This window comes from Hoplias malabaricus, chromosome 2 (assembly GCF_029633855.1).
Source record: "Hoplias malabaricus isolate fHopMal1 chromosome 2, fHopMal1.hap1, whole genome shotgun sequence".
Lineage (NCBI taxonomy): Eukaryota > Metazoa > Chordata > Actinopteri > Characiformes > Erythrinidae > Hoplias > Hoplias malabaricus.
The window spans coordinates 64,379,104-64,399,100 of NC_089801.1; the positions used below are offsets into that span (position 1 = coordinate 64,379,104).

General features: G+C 39.8%; 2 protein-coding genes across 4 annotated transcripts; one reads left to right on the forward strand and one right to left on the reverse strand.

The window, feature by feature from the left end:
- On the forward strand, nt 1-2,105 carry smdt1b (single-pass membrane protein with aspartate-rich tail 1b). The gene is made up of 3 exons (XM_066660586.1): nt 1-219; nt 1,194-1,336; nt 1,874-2,105. The coding sequence occupies exons 1-2, from the start codon at nt 58-60 to the stop codon at nt 1,326-1,328; spliced, it is 297 nt and encodes a 98-aa protein (XP_066516683.1). The 5' UTR covers nt 1-57; the 3' UTR covers nt 1,329-1,336; nt 1,874-2,105.
- Nucleotides 2,106-2,235: 130 nt separating this feature from the next.
- On the reverse strand, nt 2,236-13,061 carry triobpa (TRIO and F-actin binding protein a). Of its 3 annotated transcripts, XM_066660584.1 has the most exons (13): nt 12,697-13,057; nt 11,368-11,424; nt 10,759-10,827; nt 10,236-10,325; nt 9,676-9,785; nt 8,865-9,294; nt 8,527-8,755; nt 8,205-8,286; nt 6,921-7,080; nt 5,337-5,399; nt 5,070-5,183; nt 3,576-3,662; nt 2,236-2,792 (listed from the first exon to the last, which is right to left on the reverse strand). In XM_066660584.1, the coding sequence occupies exons 1-13, from the start codon at nt 12,700-12,702 to the stop codon at nt 2,631-2,633; spliced, it is 1,659 nt and encodes a 552-aa protein (XP_066516681.1). In that variant the 5' UTR covers nt 12,703-13,057; the 3' UTR covers nt 2,236-2,630. The 3 variants fall into 3 exon arrangements, 2 of the variants coding, with proteins under 2 accessions (XP_066516681.1, XP_066516682.1); XM_066660585.1 differs by lacking the exon at nt 5,337-5,399 and having other exon boundaries at nt 12,697-13,055; XR_010800349.1 differs by lacking the exon at nt 2,236-2,792 and having other exon boundaries at nt 3,577-3,662; nt 5,337-5,466; nt 12,697-13,061.
- Nucleotides 13,062-19,997: the final 6,936 nt, after the last annotated feature.

The following is a 19,997-nucleotide window of genomic DNA, read 5'->3' on the forward strand; positions in this document are numbered from 1 at the left end:
TCCCTATCGGGCAGCAGCCCAAATCTGGTAGCGACAGTTCGCTCAGAACCAGGAAACATGGCGCTGGCGGCGGGCGGAGTCTTGCGCTCTTTCTTTTTCAGAAACACGGCAAAGTTCGGTAGAAGGTCCGGTCTGACTCCCCGCGGCGTTAACGGATCCGCACAGAGCCGAACCGCGGTCACGTCCACCACCGGCGCTGTGCGGCCCAAACCGGACCGGGTGAGTACCGAACCAGCCCCGTAACACACAGGAGAGCTGCAGGGGCGGGGCTTCAGAGGGTCCCAGCCAATCACTGCACGACAAGCGTAGACTGACATCTCCCGCAGCCAGTTAGCCTCTGTTGTGTTTACACGGAAATACTGTGTACAGTATTTTCTTAAGATAAATAACGAATTAAATAAGTATTACCATTGAACTCTGTGTGTATAACCAGAACAGTTTATTTTGTACTCAAGGGCAAAGTCACGTTTTAAAGAAATAAAACTATTTTATTGGACGTCTGTCTATAATTGATATAAAGGCAAGGCCCAAAACAACGTCTCTTGGATTATTAGCTAATATTTTACATTAGATCAAATCTCATCCCTTTTATATAACAATCATATAATTAAAAATAGGTTCAAACTACCAGGCCAACAATCACAATAAATATCAGAATTATTAGAATAAAATATAAATACAATCTCTGCTGTAAAATATATAATACAGAATGGGGCAGAGTGAATCTTCTGCTATTTGTTAAATCATTAAAATTGCAAGTCTCTTTAGCACTACAGTGTCACAGAAACATGTAAATAAAATTGAGAATTGTAGAAATACAGGATTTTCTTGAGCTATAAGTGATACTGTAAGCAAAATACTATGCTTCATATATGTCAGTTTACATTTAATGAATATAAAATACATGAAAATTACTTTTTTTGTAATAAATGACTAAAACAATATTTCAAATACTATTTATTGTGTAATTAATCATTTTACATTGATGGTTAATTCAATTGTCATTGTCTAAATAGAACTGTGTGTCTCCTTTCCTGATAATTATCATTTTTGACATGATTTAGAGGGGAGAAAAAGAGAATTATATATATATATATATTTATGTTGAATGTTTAGAGCATACCGCTGCCACCTTCCACTTGGTATCACCTATATTTCCCACAGTCGTTTAAAATTCAGTGTGTCTTCTGCAGATCACCTTTGGCCTGACGAGGGTCACGGTGGTAGTGGTCCCATTCCTGTACCTCGGCACATACATTAGCAAGAATTTTGCTGCTCTCCTGGAAGAGCATGAGATCTTTGTTCCTGATGATGATGATGATGACTGAATACCAAGGTCAGTGACAATAACTATTATAAATATAACCATAAAAAATATGGATTTTAAAAAGAATATATAAAAAAGCCAGTTAGCCACATGAAGTAGCAGCACATTGGCTGTAGTTATAAGTGTTTCATCAGCAGGTTTTCTGTTATTTTCTAAGCCCAGAGTAATGTTTCAGAAATATAACATTTGGTAGTCGATAATATTTTACATAAGTAGAAGATAGAGACTAGATTCCTGTAAAACGAAGGAGCAAAAAGGTAAACCTTAATCTTCCAGTAAAATTATTTGTCTCCTTAGTAACATTTATAAAAATTACACAAAAGTTAAAAGTAGCTATTAGAAACCAGCCCAAATATTGAAAATAAGGTTACATCTTATCCATCTAATATATATAATATTGGTGAAATTCCCTTTGGTCATGTAAAGAATCTAATGCTTTTATTAAACCACTTGAGAGAATTTCTTAGCTAAACTTGTACAGTTAGACTGATCTTCTTTACTCATGGCTCGTCTCTGTACTAACAGTATCTTTAATCTTGTTTGTAGTTTGAAGAACAAAAGGAGTGGTGTTTGTGTTGGAGAAGATAACGCTACAGAGGGATCAATGCAATAACGTGTCAGTCTGTCTCCTCATGTTTACAGCCCACCACCCATTGCCTGACTCCAGTTTGCTTTGAGTTCTTGCTTTGAAAGTTAACTGTGGGTCAAGCCCCACTCTCAGCCTCACTCGTCTTCGCATGTACAGTTTTCTTTTAAATGAATTAAAATATAGTGACTATTTGAGTGTCTTTCATTTCTTCAAACGATTGTCTTCCTTTAAATTGGGATAACTTTAAGTTCATGTAAAAAAATAAAAATAAAAAACATGACACACAGTCTCACTAAAGGGTTTTTAAAATAATTTATTTGGAGTGAGTTAAATATTCTCTTAAAATAACAACGTGTGTAATGTCCAGCATTCTTGAGGGTTTCAAATAAAGACACTTAAGAAAATAAGTTCCTTAGAAAGAGTGTTTGGCTCTCCTTCAATAAACAAATCGGTGCTTGTTGCTATTCAGTCTCTGAATAAAATGATGCACTGAACGGACATTACTGAAAAGTGTACTTAATTTCTTACCATAATAAAAGGTATAACATCAGTCGATCCATTTCTAGAAGTGACTGAACCGAAAGCCTGTGCTAATGTACTATATTTCATTCAAATGGTAACAATATATGCTACTGAATAAAGTCAGTTCAATGCATCACTTTCTTCAGGGCTTCTCCATATGTTCATGTGGAAAACATCTGTCCACTCTAGGTCCTATTGGTTGCTGCTGTTGTCATGGAGGCGCTCCTCCTCCAGGGCAGCGTTGGTCAGTCTGAGGTGTTCTCTAAGAGTCTTTAGCTCTCTCTCACTGAGCCCCTTCATCCCACTCAGTTCCACATACACAGCCTTGTAGCGTTCAATCAGCTCCTGCTTCTCCTGCACACACACACACACACAAAGACATTACAGGATGGGCTGAGGGATTAAAGTAATATAACTTAAGCTATGTTCTGAGGATCATGAGCTTTCACCTGTCTAATGCACTGGAAAAAGTAGTGTATCAACTTCAATCTACAGAAATAATCGGGTGTCCTGTTTTTGAACAGGCCTCAAATATGATAAAATCTCACATTCCTTTATAAATTACAGAAGCAACATTTTATATAGTAGTCATTTTCTGATTAAGGACCAGCGCCCCTTCCAGGGTGTGTTCCTGCTTTGCACCCAGTGATTCCGGGAAGGCTCCGGACCCACCCTGAACTGTATAAGTGCATACAGACAATGAATAAATTAATTTCATAATTAGGAAACCAGGAAATCCAACATTATTGGATATCCAACATATAAATCCAAAATAACATTATATACATATACAATATTAACATATAGATTTAATAAAGTATGTTGCTGACATCACTGATTTTCTGATGTCATCAAAACTTTGAGTAGTGTTTCTATCTGTTTATACAAAGCCCTTAATTTAAAACAGCGAGGACACAATATACAGTTTAAAGCCCTGAGAAATATTACACACAAATTAAAACAACTTTTATTTTCAACATTACACTTTGAACATGTGTGTGGCTGTAACATACTTAACTGTGGGAAGGATTCATACATTTGAATCAGTTCAGTTAAATCCATCAGATTTTGAGTGGAGGATAAAACTATTGATCAATTTAAAACAAATTTTTCACAACTGTTTAAAAACAATTTTACCTTAGTCAGAGACTGAATTTCACTCTTGAGACAGCTGAGTTCTTTTTGTAAATACTCAATCTCATTCTCTTTCATTCTCAGAAGAATCTGTAAAACACCCAGAAACAATACGATTCTGAACAATAAGAATCCCTGGGCAAGACTCCAAACACAACACCATCTACTTCCTTGATACATAGAGTATATACATCCTGCATAAAACAGTGATATTTACAGGTTGGGAGTAACTGTCATGTAAAATGTTTGTGTATGTATATATACATGATGTTAAACTGTCATAGTATAACATAGTATACATAGTATATGCCATAGTTTAAAAGCTATCTGCCTGAATCTATAGTAGTTAAAGTCTTTTTTTTAATTAGATAAACCCTACTTTTAATATGAACGAAAAGAAAAAACCGAGACAGACTTTTTGAGAGAAACAGAATGGCTCTGGTTTTGACCACAAGATGGCAGTATCTCACAATTAAATATCTAATCAGTTAGATTCAGGTAGATTGTTTATGTGGTCCATTTCTGCCAAAGAAGCAGCACTGTCTGTACTGCAAACTGTATATGAACCAAAAGTGGCCCAAATGTCACAAAACACATCTAGACCACTTCTGCCAAAGAAATGCCTGCATTTGTGTGACCCAAATGTGTCTTCTGGTGGCATGTGTCCCTAATGTTGTATTAATGTGGCCCTCGTGTGGCAGAAGTGGCCGGTCAAGTGCAATCCATGTAGCAAATGTGCCATAAAATGGTGAATGTGGGCCAGACCAGGGCCTGAATAATTTTTGTTATCTGAGAAAATATGAGGGAAAATCAATACCTAAATCTCATTCCTGTTTCTCGGTTTTAAGCTAGGGCTAATGAGATTTTCTTATTGGCAAATGAGCAGTTTAAGTAGAAATGTAACTGTTTTCACAAACAGTAAATCAGCAAAGACTTGTCAGGTGTCTAGATTTTGCTTCTTTATTTTTACACTGAAGCTACAAAAGTAAAGCAGCTAAGCAATGAAAACTTAGCACTCAAGTTAGCATGGGCTAAATCATCACAATCTTGCCCCAAACTATTCATTAATTAATATCTAATGGGTTTGACTGTGTGGTTTCAGACGCTGTAATGACAGATTTGTCCATGTTTATAGATAAGCACATTAGCATGGCTAAAACCAGTAGCAGCAGCTGTAATAAAGCCTCAATTTGCTAGTGTTCAAGTTTATAGATAACAGTCCATCTTACAGCATCAAAGCGCGTCCTTTGTTTATGTTTCTAGATAACAGTGTGTCCTACAGTATCAAAGAGAGATTTAGGCGCATGCTTTGTTAACTGATGGGGTATTAGCTTTCATTATACGTTTGCTACATTAGCCTCACTGCTCCAGCACAATATGAAACAAAGCTTCTGACACCAAACATGCCTTGGCTGATGTAGTACATCCAGGCTGAGCGAGTGAATACAGTCAGTTTATTGGAGCCAAATTCCACAGAGATCACAAGGCTTCTCTTACCTCTAAATCTGAGGAACTTCCTTCGTAATTGCCGATGGAGACAACCCCTGGTTTTTGACCCGTGATGAAGGATCTCATGAGGGTCATCTCCTCAGTCAGATGAGACCGCAGCTCCTGTTTCGATGATCAATTCAAATAGAAGAAGACATCAATCAGACAAGACATCTGGGTTTTCATTCACGTACTTTTACATGCTGAACATCAGTGAAGGAATTGGCTATTTTTAAATAGAATCTTAAAAGTTTGCATAAAATTTGGCATGCTTGCCTGAGGAGGATTTTTCTGCCCAATAAAAGAGAAATGTTGGGCTCCTGGGGCGCCAACTGCTTTCTGCCCAGAGGGAAGAAATATCAAGATGGGGATCTCTTAATATCACATAATATCTCTGTAGTTTCTCCTAGACAACAGTGAGATCAGATGGAAGGACAAAGGAGACTTTAGCGTAATCTAACATCTCAAGTTTTAATGGAGATCTCTGAACAGTCAGAAACTTTGCTCAGAATATGCCAAATGACCTAAGTCCCACTCTCTGTTTTATGCCTCTATAGGTCTCATTTTGTTTCTCCTAAGGAATTTCAGGAGAATCTCCATTATATATCCTGAGCCATTACAGGGCATTATTTTCCTCTGGGGGACGCAGGGAGGGTGGCTCACACTCTTCCACACCACTCAGCAAGATGCTACCCGATGTGGGCATGTGTTAGCTTATATAACAACACTTTTTTGAGCTGTGCATTTATATTGTGTTGGCTTTTTTTACATAAAGGGGGATGGTTTCACACAATGATGTTGACAATACAAACATCTTTCTCAAATACGCACTGTGAATATAAAAGTAATAATTGTCATATGATTGTTCAGGTGATTCTCTTTTTACCCTTATCATATGTACAAAAATGTGGCTGGCACCATTACTGTAAAGTAGAAATTAAACTGTGCTTAACAAAGATTAAAAAAAACAATATGATGATATCAGACAGCACAATACATATGTTTCATGTGGCTGATATTCATGTGGATGACATTACACATTATTTCTCTTGTTCTTAAACAAAACCTTTAAGAGTTGCTCAGCATTTACGATCTCTTTGTCAAGTTTGTTCATATTCCCCAAAAGTGTCTTTAAGCTGCTGACAGTTCTGGTGTGAGATGCTGTTTTCACACTGACCTGAGTTCAGCTCTCCTCCGATTTACAGTGTTGTGTGCTGTGTTAACTGGATCCTAGGTCAGTGCTAAAGCTCAGTGTGAAACAGGATGTTGTGGTTGAGCTGACAGTACTTAACAGCACTGAAAAATGATTACTTAAGGCATCTCACAAAAAGCCCTTATCTCTTTCACCCAGGCCGTGTCCTGTACTGTGATGCTGTGACAGTGCAGAGTATGGAAGGGGCTGGAGTGTTCACAGAGGGAGCTCCCAGCATGCTCTGCGGCTGCCCTCATTGTTTGTTAGGGTTTCTTTTTAGATTTAATATCCTTTGTTTTGTTTGTAGTATTGTTGTGTGTTTGTGTGTGTATTGGACTTGGTGTGTGGTAACTGACATGGACAGAACATTATCCACCATCAGGGAGATTAAGGTAGCACTGTATAAGGGCTCTGCCACTTCCAACATACTTCCAAATCCAAATTACTGCTTCTTCACTTGCCCCTTTCTGCCCAGTGCCCTTATAAGGGCATTTCAGCAAAGGTTGCTTAGTGCAGTAGTGGTTGTGCTTTATTCGTCCACCTCTGGTATTGTCTGTTTGTTATAACAGAGGCGATATGCTTCATATAGATCCAGTGTTCTTATTGGTCAGATTTCAGTACCGTGTAATTAGTAGCTCCAGTGACATTACTGTTCTTTATTTCTGTACCTGGTTCTCTTTGCGCAGTTGCTCCACCTCTCTCTCTTTCTCCTGGATGAGAGTGTGTTTGTGTCCCGCAGTGTGTTGAACCTGGCTAAGCTCCACACAACGCTGAGAATAACGCTCAGACAGACCGTCCAACTCCTGCTGCAGAGACACAGACTCAGGCCTGAAAATGAACACACACACACACACACACAATTTTATTTAGATACAAATGTTGACTACATCCACAACCAATCAAAATATAAAGTTATTACATTAGAAATAGTTACACAATTAGAAGTACTGAGATTCTTATGGATCAACAATATCTTCAACTTCTAACTGCTGATTTTTGGAGGTATATAAGAGTTTTTTTACCAATAGTAAACAATCTATAAATTATCTTAAGGTTATAAATACAGATCTGATTTCCAGTTGAAATTAATCAGTGTAATAATAATCATGAAAACAGAAAGTGAAAGTGATTCATCAACTTTATCATTTGTATCCCATATCTGCATCAGACCTGCAACCTGTTCTGTATTTCTATCATTCTCCGATATAAACACTGTGTGGTTAATACTGTATTAAAGGAACACTAGGTAAATTTGACATTTTTGCTTATGGTCTCCGCATATGACGAGTGTAAGTTCTCAATGATTCAAGTTGATTGAAGTAGCAATTGACTCAGTTCAGAATAAGATCGCACTTTTTGCAAGATTTGTATGAGCAGCGTATATATATCTGTAGCCTAAATTAGTGTAGACTGTTTCAGAGGCTGGTATTTTAAAAACTATGTAAGGTCTGCTTTCTGAAAACACACACACAAACACACACACACCATGGCTTATTCATTAACTGAGGGACAGATGTACCCTTTATGGAGCTAATTGATTTGTTCATTGATTGAATGAATCCACTGAAAATCAATTCACTGCTCAAGCAGAACAACTTGTCAGTGGCAAAGTGGCAGTCCAGCAGGACGATCTTTTATTTCAGAGACATCAGAACTCGACCCATTGAGCCTACGTGCTCAATAAGGAAATGGTTCCCTCAAGAAAGAGCTCTATTCAATAACTTTGGGAGTGGTTGGAGTGGTGTTTGTGATCAAAAACTGATCATCCATCACCAGCTCCCATAGCTTAATGCAAGCAAACCCCAACAGCAATGTACCAACATCTAGTGAAAAACCTTCCCAGATGAGCTGAGTCTGTTACTGCAGCAAATGGAAACAAACTACTGATTTACATCCTTAAGTTGAGAATCCATTTTGGATGAGCAGATTTCCACAAAGTTTTTGGCACTCACAGTAATAGTGTGGAGTCTGTGGGTTGGCCTCCACCCACTCGCTTCATCTCTTCCTGATGAGCCTTCCTCAGAACCTCCATCGCTGTCATGAGAGAGAGAGAAAACATGAAGAAGTGATAGAGAGAAAGTAAATCCTAAATTACACGACTTGACTTATGTCTATATTCAGACTCAGATGGGGGTTTCTTCTGAGCACATTCAAACTCATGATGACATAGTGAGGTTTTACTCAACATGCACACTCAGAAAGAACAAGGCCCAGGTCAAGTCAAGGGTCTGCATACACATTAAGTTACATATATATATGAACAATAGTGTTCACCTTGTGCTGCACTCTGTGCCTCCTCCTTCAGCAGCTGCTCTCTCTCGACCTCCATCACTCTCCTCTGTCTCTCATGCTCTTTCTCCATCTCTTGCAGTCTCTCTCTATGCTCCCTCTCTATTTGCTCTAGTCTGGAAGCACAGGGGGCGTCTGGACCGCAGAGGACACTGCGTCCAGCTCCTGTTCGGCTTTTACGCAGAGCCTCGATCTGCTGCCTCAGAGAGAGGACCTGAAAGAAGAATATATCATGGACCTGGAGGTGGTTTAAGGTTTGTAGACACCCGTTTGTAATCAGTGAATTCACATAATGGATGGTGCACTCGGTTCTGATTAGCTACCTCTCTCTGTAGTGCCTCATTAGTTGCCGGCTGAGCCTGTGATCCATCTGAAGTCAACATCATCATCTCTCCAAGAGGAATGTTCTCAAAGTCCTCCCACTTCTTCTCAATGTCTGTCCCTACCAGTGTCTCAGAGATATGAGGCATCATATGAGCCACTGAGGCTACCGTACCCTTCTTCAACTGCACTTTGTCCCATGGATTCTCACACTCTTTCTCCGAGACTCCCTCCTGAAACCACTTAGTCCTGTCCTCAAGACGTTTTTCCTGCTCCTTGTCTCTTCCCACTCCTGCCTCTCTTTGATTGGTTAATGGCGATGACATCACATCCGGCTCATCTAGCATGGGACTAGTGACTCCCGAACCTGAATTGTGTCGATCTGAACGTGATGGGGAGTTTTCCTTATCGCTGCCGCTGCTGTCCAACTGCCTGAGAAAGAGACAACAACAGACACAGCAGAAGTAGTCAGCATTAGCTCTTTAATGTAATTATTAGGTAACGAATAAAAACTATTAAATACTATAATTTTCTGTAAATGATATGAAGAGTGACCCAAGTTACAGACAATTTAAGGAAAGGTGTCACAATGTGTCACATGTCACAGCACTCCAGGACAGCTCAACACGCTTGAAGAAGAGTGCTAATTGTCCAAATCTCCTAAGGCCTGCTAGAACTGTGCTTGGGATGAGGGGATAGACAGAGGCCAAGTGTGCTCTGTAGGAACACCCAGCTTTGGAGGGCTGATGTTTCAGATTTTGTCCTTTAACTTTGACATTCTTATTCAATGACATCTGAAAGATAAAAACATACCGTGTGATATCAGGTAAGTCCCTGGGTCTGATGTGTCTCTGCAGGATGTCGATCCAGTTCCTTCTGATGCGTGAAGTCATGGCTGATAAAGTTACCTCTCCATCTCGCATCTGCACAAACCGAACAAGATCGACATGAACAATTTGCTTTTGAAACTTTTAATAGTAAACTCTCAGACCTTCAGGAGTAAACTGACTCTTTCAGTAAATGCATCCCTCCAGAACCCTTCCCCAGCCAACACAACCATGTGGGCTCATATGGGCAGCCTAGCTAAGTTTAATCCATATTTAATATGGATTAAATATTGGCCCCACATATGGATGCCCTCCAGAGTCAGTAATGGAACCAGGGCTCATCTGAGCTGCCAACATTCACCTGATATAGGCAACCCACCAGGATCCAAATAATATCCCTTGTATCTACCCACGTAGGGCCTGTGACCAGCCTGAACCCTGCTAGCCCCCATTCAACACATGTGGGCCTCACTCAGGTTTCCTTATTCAGAGTAGACCCAGATAATTACTTTTCTTTAATCTAGCAAAGGTAAAAAAAATTCTTACGTGTATCTGAAGACCATAGTTCTTATCAGCCTCAAACTCCACAACACTCACACAGTGACCAACATCGATCTCTCCATCAGGCTCATCACTCTGTTACAAATAAAAACACACACATATATTTCTCAGTCACAAGACACTAGCAATAATGAGGATTATATTAGAAAGATAATACAAATGAGGCACATATAGCCTTAATAAGCGTAACATGATTAAATCAATAATGTCACTGAATGAAACATTGGGTTTAGATTCAGTTGCCCACACCTTTGTCCATTAGAAAAAGAATAGTAACCAAAAAATAGGATTTTTTTGGGACAGATATTTTTATATATGTCATATTTTACACATATTTACTTATAGTGAATATATTCGCTGGCTGGAAAATGCCATCTCATCCCGCTTTCACTTTCAGGGAAAAATTAATGAGATTAGTGAGCTCACAGCTACAGTACCATCTGCTGGACAAAACCTCAGCTGTGTTCTTTTAGTGGTGGTGTTAATAGAGAGGGTGGATGTGCCTCACCTCCTCAGCATCAGGGTTAGTGTAGTATTTGAGGCCACAGTGGTCAAGCACAAACCAGAACTTCCTCCACTGCACACAGAAATATAGAAAGAAGAATCGTTTACACAAGAATGATACAAAGATATTGGTTTGAAGAGTCTGGGACATTTACTTATTTATCCATTTATTTATCCATATATTTATCCAATATTTATTAATCTATTTATTCTTCAAGTAAGAGTGATGCAACATTGGTGAATACATGGACTCATAATTCATATTATTTTTGTTTTAATGAAATAAAAGTTTTGATGTGGTATGAAAACTAATAATTTGCTCAGACTGTAAGTCCATATATGGGACCATATATATAAGCTGCAACTAAATTATTTTAAATTAAAATAGCATTTCTAATATTCATCCTTCAAGAACACTTTTGAAACTGTATATGAAACTTCTGAAATAAAGCAATTTTGATTAATATTTCATGATTTAAACAGCTTATTGACTGCAGGTGAAGTCTAGGTCGATTAACTGTCTGAATTGGACTAGGATTACTCACACATCACCTCACACAAAATGTCTCACATATCTCAGAATAGATAGATCCTACAAAGATCCTTAACTTACTTCTGCAGTGTCATCCAGCATGAACATCCATCCCTTTTTAAAGTCCAGAGGGTCAGGCTAGAAGGAAAGAATGAACAAAGAACTCTTACAGACAGGCTGACTTCAAAACATTTAACTTTAACATCTCATAACCCTCCAAAACTCCACAAGATCAAGCTTCACAGTGAGAAGAAAAGAGGCAGTCGGAGTCAGGATCCTAATCCCCAGCACGAGACCCAGGAATGCAGGAGGCACTGACTAGAGACCTCTGGGCTCATTTGCATAAACAACTAACTTGATGAAATGAATCGATTTCAAAACTACATTTTCGCTACATTCCTCCAAATGTTACATAGTGCAGTTTTTGCGATGCTGAGCCCAGAGTAGAATGATTTGTATGCTGTAAGTTTAATGTAAATATTCTACCTAGTGCTGCTTTAATTTTCCACAGAGAGAAATCAGCTTAGCACTGTTGTGTCTAACTTGGGCTTGACGAGACAAAATGGAGGTCGGACACTGTACGGTTGCCATAGAGATGATAGTGGGATCACTAACTGTGGTTTGTTTCAAAATGCAACAAAAGAAAGAAACAATTTTGTCAAGTTTATTTATTTGTATTTATTTATTTATTTGTTTGTAATTACTGTCATATTTCTTTTCGTAACTTGTTGGAAAGTCTATTTTATAGACTTAGCTGTAAATATAGAGTTTAGCTGTAAATCTATCTTTATATAAAGTTTCATGCACATGAGCTCAAAGCACAATAAATACAGTCATTCATCAAATTACTTAATTAATCATACTTAATGAATAATTAAATAAATAACAAAAAAATTCAGTAACAGACAAAACAATGCCCTAAATTGTTGAATTATTACTTTGACTTTTCCTCTAATAGTACGTTAGCACAACAATTTACAGACAGTGTTTTTAGCCTATATTTAAGTAATTAATGTTTAATAAATCCCACCAATCTTTGATTAAATCCTTAAAAACTCTTCTATGTTTAGCTTCTTTCTCCAGCCACCTCTCTTCCAGTCACCCACCATTTGATAGCCCCACCCCTTAAGTTGATGGGATTGGTTCGTTAGATTTACGACATCAGAAACACTGGCTGTCTGAATCCACAAATTTGAGACTGCTGTTCAAAGTTGAGGAAATGCTCATGCATGGTGTTGAATGTTTACTACGTCCATGATAAATATTCTACAGTAAACCTCTCCACATGTTAACAAAGTTCTCCCCTGATCACGGTGGGAACACAAGCTCTTATCAGACCACCCACTACATCTCTTAGCACATGAGCACATGTATAATTTCCCTTCATTATTCGTGTTTCAAGGCACTCACCGTCATTGTTGAGGGATGTGAAGCCGATTGACAGCGTGCAAAAGGGAGAAAGAAAGTTGTAAGTCAACCCAGGTTCCGTGGTGTGTTTGCTGCGTTAGGAGGCTTCACATCAGTGCCCCTCTTCCCTGACAGAGGTTCTGGCCCAGTTAAACCGTCCCAAAGCCTCAAAACAAGTCCTGATTAACAGTTAATTCATTTCTGCCTGGAAGTTGAAGCTGCAGTTCTCTGCTTGCGGTTTGACAGCTGGTCATGTGATCTCTACTCTGTTTCCGTCTAGTCAAGTGCTAGACACGTTCCTGAAGATCACTGACTACACAAGGAGGCACACATTTCATTTCTCCACAGTATACGAGCTAAGACAGAGAGAAATACCTGTGTGTAGCTCCTGTCCCCTGCTTTGTGTCTGGATATTTGTTCCAGTGCAGGAAACTGGACACCACTACCTCCTACCTAGGGTTTGGGTTTTGTGTGTTTGTCTTTCTTTGTCTTTGTTTTTAGCACTTTGTTAGGACCATGTTGAATGGTAAACAAAACGCTTGGCTGAAAACAAGGAAAAATGCACAGTTATAGCTAAAAAAAATAAGTAATAAATAAATAACTGACTAGTTACAGTTATGAAAGTTGAGTTGTGTTTAAGTTAGTATTAAGGTTGATATTTCAGCTGAAATACACTGAACCCTAGGTGGTAGAGCACGAATAATAATAATAATAATAATAATAATAATAATAATAATATGGTGACCAGACGTCCTCTTTTACCCGGACTCTTTTTTAGACTTAAAAAATGTCCGGGATTTTGTTTTTCTAGAGCTAACATAGAACTTCGAGAAGCGTTTCGTTCACAAACTAGTCCCGCCCTCCCCTACTCCGATTGGTTCGCTTGAGTGAGAAGGGGGTGTTGTGAAGTATCCTGAAATCTTCTGATTGGACGGTCTGACTGTTATTGGTCGATAACCTTCTCTGTAAACATTTAATTGGTCAGTCTGTACGTCAGTAGTCCACAACATGCTAGCTATCATTTAACCATTTATAAACATAGAACAGAATAAAATATATGCTGGTAATCAACATAAATCAAACAAACAATGTCATCAAGCTTGTTTATGCTGGTGTAGTTGGTCACACAACATGGCCATTCCAGATAACCAGCATATCATCATGCAAATCACAACATGCACATGTTTTTCTGGTGACCAGGGCATGATTTCTCATGCTGCTGACCAGAAAATACCAGTCTTCAGACCATATAAGATGCTGGTTGTCCTGGCGGTTGCTCTATGCTGGTTTTTCTGGCCAAATAAAACCAATGTCTTTACTAAATAACCCTTAGTTTAATGGTGAAATACACTAATACTCACAAACACAGCAATACCCACATATGTAACTGTGCGTGTGCCCATAATGTAGACTATGTAATTACCTGCATCTGAGGTTGGCCACATGGCTTTCTCTCATGTCTGTTTGAAGGCCTGTACTCTTCTCTGGACTTCTGCAACCATGGAAAACACATAGAAGAGAACTAGGAAGAGGAACACTTCTAAAACTAAAACTCACAATCCCCTATTGCATGTGAGGGAATTAAGAAGAAAATTGGATTTTCTTTCAAAGCTATTCAGAGTAGTTCTATGTAAAATGTTCAGTTCTAGAGAACCGGACTGTGGCATTATTGCACACAGTGTTGGTGAGTGGAGCCAGACATATCCCTACCTACACATTTATACATAACGCCTACATATCCCTGATTAATAAGACATGGTTTTACACTAGTGTTGCAATAACGTTTTTAACTATTAGGTATATGTAAAGTCCATTCTGGACAGAGATGTACGTGCAAAACTTTCTGAAGCACAATAATCACCCTCCTGTCCTATTTTTACATTAATGTAGATATAAAAACTTAGATTAACTTCTATTTTAAAAACGTTTCACTTGAAAAATCTGATGCAGTCATCACAGCTGTAAATAAATAAGCAACAGCAGGTTTTGAAATTATTTGTTTACATTTCTTACGTTTAATCATATTGAGTTGTATAAAGATGCATGTTCTGACAAAGTAGTTTATATTTATGTTATTACATTATGCTTTGGTGTGAAATTTTACAGTGTGTAGATAACTGGATCCTGAATGCTAATCAGCATAGGAGTGCATCTGTAATCTACTTGGAGTCAGTTTATTACTGATGCTCTAGAACTGATGTCGTTAAATATGTTATGTTTCTCATGTTAAAAACCTGAATCGGGCCTGACAAGGTGCTGTTGGTTTCGGATGACCCTCCTGTGTCCTTGTCATGTCGTCTCCTCTCTCTTTCTCTACGATCTCTCCCCCTCTCTCTGCCTCTTCCTCGTTCTTCTGGCTCTCCATTTTCAGAGTGGCCTTCTCTGCCCTCTCTATAGCTGAGACAGGCCAGACACAGTAAGAGGAGGTTTTATTAGGATGTTAATTTTAGGCTGCTGCCCTTTCAGTACTTACAAACCTGCTCTCTTTCTGTCTGCAACCATGTGAGGGTTAGTCCATTTCTATTTAGTAGAATGTTAGTAATATTTATGCACAGTGATGAAAAAGACTGGCCAAGTGTTTTCACCAGCAATGAAAGTTTATTTCACTCTCTAAAGCAGAAGTGCCTGTGTCTCCAGCAAGGCTAACCTTAGAGAGCTAATTAGCTAGCTGCGCATATTCTGAACTGTCAACTGAACATAACACAATGACGCTGCTGAAGATTTTTGTACTTACTTGATTCCTTGCCTTTCTATAGCATTATCTAATAAATTTCACTAAGACTAATACAGTAATGGAACAGGTCTTGAAATGGAAAGGGCAGGTTAATGTTAAGAACAGTATATAAACAAATGGCTAATTTTCTTTTTTCGTCATTAACTATCTATAATTCTTAAATACTTTTTTCTGTCGGTCTTCTCTCTCTCTCTCTCTCATTTTTATAGTGTATCACTCTATCTGTCTAACCTTTGCTGGTTGTCTCTGCGTGGACTTCGGCTTTGCGGCCTCCTTCTCACTATGACAGCCTCCTCTTCCTCTGGGTACAGGCTCAGCTTGGGGATATCCGCAATCACAACATAGTCCTCTATTGTCATCTCCGGCACAGGGGGCTGGCTGGTAGATCTACTGCTTTCTGAGAATATAAGTGCTTCTAGACCTCGCCGTATGGTGCTTCTGCTTCTTTCTGCGCTCGGCTGGTCTGTTTCTGTTGTTAGAGCTTGGGTCTTGGACAACACCTGATTTGAACTGTGCCTTGATGGCGAGATGTTTCGAGACGACTCAGGAGAGTCAGGGATCAGAAGTGAATGGTGAGACCCATGTCGGGAACCCTGTGATTGGCTGAGGTCTGTTTTCGAATGCCTCTCGGATGTGGAAGATTTCGATGAGCTTCGTCCTTTGTCAGTTCTATAACTACTTTGTTTTTTTTCTCTCTGAGTGCCATGACCATTTTTATTGTAATCCCTATGAGGGGGTGAACCATTGCGCCTGTTGTGGCTTGTGCTGTGACCTGTATTGCGACCACTGTTGTGACTGTTGTACCCGCTCATACGGCTGCTTCCTTTTTGAGAGAAATGGCTCCTGTCATCATAGTCACTACCTGATGGTGAGAAATCCCTGCTGTTGCAACCGGTGTTGCGCCCACTTCTGCGACTATTTCGGCTGCTTCGGCCATTTTCGTAATAGGGACCTTCTGAATCCCTCTTAGATCTTTTTGACCAGCTCTTTCTTTCTTGTTGAGAATCATCAGACTCGGCAGAACTAGCGATCGATTTGAGATTCCTGTAAAGTTTATCAGAATCCAAGCTGTGCCCATAGGAACTCTGGGAGGGCGTTCCCTTGTGGGAGTGGCCTGATGATTCTGGATATTTGTTGGAAGTGGAACTTCGAGAAGGAGAGTGTGTACGTGAGTCTCGTATTCTTGATGGACTGCATTTCCCTGAAGCTTGTCTGGAAGAAGTGTGAGATGTTCCATGACGTTGAGAAGTGGAGGCCCTACGGTGGGAGGAGCTACGGGACACCACTTGCCTGTGTGGTGAGACGTTGGTAGACCTCGGACTACCTGAACGAGGGCTTGCTCGTGATTGGCTGTCACCACGTCTGAAGTTTGAATAAGGCATGTGGCGCTGCGGGGAGAGACCACTCAGGGCCTCATTGTGGAGTGTGTCACAGCGCCTCCTGTAGGATGGGAGGCCCAGGTCAGGGTTTCGGAAGGGAATTGTGGCTTTGCGTTCAGGACTGCTGTTGCTAGGAAGAGGGTGCCCTCTCTCATAGTATCGCACAGGGGTAGAAGGTCTACCATCTTGTGGCTCTCTGTCCTGAGACAGAAAGCGGTTGGCTCTTTTGAAAATGGCACGGGTGCTACTTTGCCCCCTCTCTTTTCTTGATGCTAATGGTAGAAGAGGAACAAACTCTATTAACTGCAGTAACACTTGAGTATTAGTACCTAGGTATTACATCTAAGGCAAAAGACACACAAAGACTGTATCTCGCTGAATAGATTGAATTGCAAGGCAATCATTTATTAATAAGCATGAGCAAGACCAAAGGACTTACATGCTTGCAAATGCAAGTTTAGTGACAAATTCAAAAGACAAACTTATTTCAGAGGTCTCTGATGTGCCCTTGCTTACCTGTGTGCTGATTGACACTGCCCCGTCTGCTAGTGCTTCTGCTACGTGTCTCCATTGCAGGACGACTGTCGGTACGGTGCAAGGGAGAATCGAGCCGAGTCATTCTCGAGAGCTCTCGTCTGGCCCTAGAATCTTCATTAGCTCTGAAACCACTCTTTAGATCTTTAGGCCTCTTCCTCCATTTCAGAACTCATCCTCTGATGCTGTGCTCTGTGTCAAATTCTTTGCCTTGTGGAGTGCTTGGTAAGTCCTTAATTAGTGGTCAGTGAAGATACAAATGCTCCCCGATGTAGTGGTGTCTATCAGAGAAGAAAAAACTTGAATAAGAGCCCAGTGAAGGTACATTGAAATCTGCCGCTACCATCTAGTGGTGGGTGTCCAACCTCAGTTCATTCATCTGATTGGGAGGCCAAAGGGAGGAGCGTGACAACAACACTGTGATATCACCATCGCAGATCGGTAAGGACCTGCCATCGTAATTTGCCTGATTGGTGGAATGTGACAGAATCCAACCAATCGTGAATAATTTACCTCTGCAACATGAAGAGAGAGACTTTTAACTCCTCACTCGTGATGCGTGCAATCTTACCAGGATCTTTAGCAGAAACAGGATATTTTAATGTAGGCCAGGAGTTAACCCAGTTCCTCTAAGCTCAAGGGTCAGATGGGGTTTATGCCAGTGATCAAGCAGAATTTATCCAAAGAGGAGAATAATGAGGTAGTCCATTCTCCATTTTCATGCTATGCCAACAATGTGAGTCAATCAAGACGTTAATGAGATCTGGGAGAACCATGGAAGGGCATGCTGGTCCTCGTTGGTTGGTCCACTGATGCAAACAGGAGATAGCCAGTGGGACCCAATATTTCAGTTTAGCTCAAAATGGTAGACCATGCACTAGGCTAACCAAGATAGCCTAGCTTTACATAACAACTGCATGCCACATAAATGGTAGACTTACTCTTAAACATCCCTCAAACAAAAACCACCAGGAATTCTTCTTTGCCAATGCCCAGTCCAGCTTGCCAGCGTCTTATATCTCTCTTTCCTCTCTCCATCCCTTCGTCCCTGCACCTCACGTTCATTACTTTAGGAGCGCCGGCATGTAACTTAAGCTAGACTCAGCCTCCGCTCATGACTTTTTCATCATGCCCTGTGCTGTCACTCTTTCACTTCTTTTCTTTACTCTTATCTTAATCCCTCCTTTTTTCTTTTACCTCCTCCTCCACCACCTGCGCATGACTCACTCCTTGGAACACCCTCTTCTCCATCTCCTTCATTCCTTTAAGGTTAAGCATTCTCAGCTCACCAGCTCTTAGTTTTAGCACATAGTTTGAGTGCTTTTTTTAGGCAAATGTGGCAAACTGTTGGAGGATGGAGTCAACTGTTGATTTTCAGCATAGTGCTGTGTTACTTTTTGGCGTCCATGTTGTGCAGGGTGATAGCGTTACACTCAGTTCCCTGAGGACTGTACACGATCTGCTCATTAAATTGCAATGGGATCACAGAGCAAAGCTTCTCATTCCTGTCCTGCTTTTCCATGAAGTCAACGCAGACACTAGTGTGACACAGTGTCTTCCTCCAATCGTAGACTGATTCAATGAAAATGTTAGGATATCAAGAGTTTTGGGATATTTATTCTTTTAACACAAATATAATCAAGACAAAAACTCCACTAACTCTGTATAGTACTGTACCTCAGATGCTAGAGTGACCTTTTTTGTGTTATTTCGTATTTTTGTTTGTCTAGAGGCAAGATACAACAATTGTTTTTCAAAACTGATTCTAGAACCTTGAATATCGATTTATACAGGTTCAGTTATTTAATCAACCTTAAAACAATTTACACAGTTTTAAAGTGAGCTTTTGTAACTAAAGCACTTCCCTTAGAAAAGCAATTAAAATATCACACTTAAACATTTCTACTATACTTAAATCAGATGAGAGTGAATGTTTCCAGTTCATTTACGATGTTTTGCAAATTTACACAGATTCCTAAATCTGTAGAGCTCTTTCAGGGGGTGTTTTTGTGCTCTGAGCATTATGTCAGACCCTACACAGCAAGCAACAAATAGTTCATCCAACTACAGTCAAGTTTCAGTTTATAACAACTTCACACACACACCCTGTCATTCACACACACACACACACACTTGTGAACAATTTCACACACTCACACAGTCATACTTAAATCTGTAGACAATTTCACTTTTCAATCCCACCTACAAACATTGGGGACTGAACCCAGGAACCCTGTGTAGCAGTGACACTACCTGCAGTGCCCAAGTGCTGCTCATACCTGTATGTTCAAAAGGCAAATAGAAATAAACTGAGATAAACACAGAACCATTATCACACGACTTGCTTTATTTTGGGTAATGTACCACTACAAGAAATTCTGTGCTATTTCAGGGCAGATTTGTTACAGAATTCATTTTTATTAATTAATTTTCTGCTGCCAGTGGCTTGAGGACAACAACTGGCATTACTGTTATCTCCTTTTTGTGTAATAAATACTTCACTTCAAAACATCCAGCAGGGTAATGAGGGTGTGAAGTCATGTGTGAACAGTAAAGTGAAGAAAAGTTTGCCCTGGGGTAATCCACGCAGGATTAGCAGAGCAGAGCAAAGTGAGTTAGGCCAAACTTGAAGTATTTCCATTGTCCGTGTGTTCCTT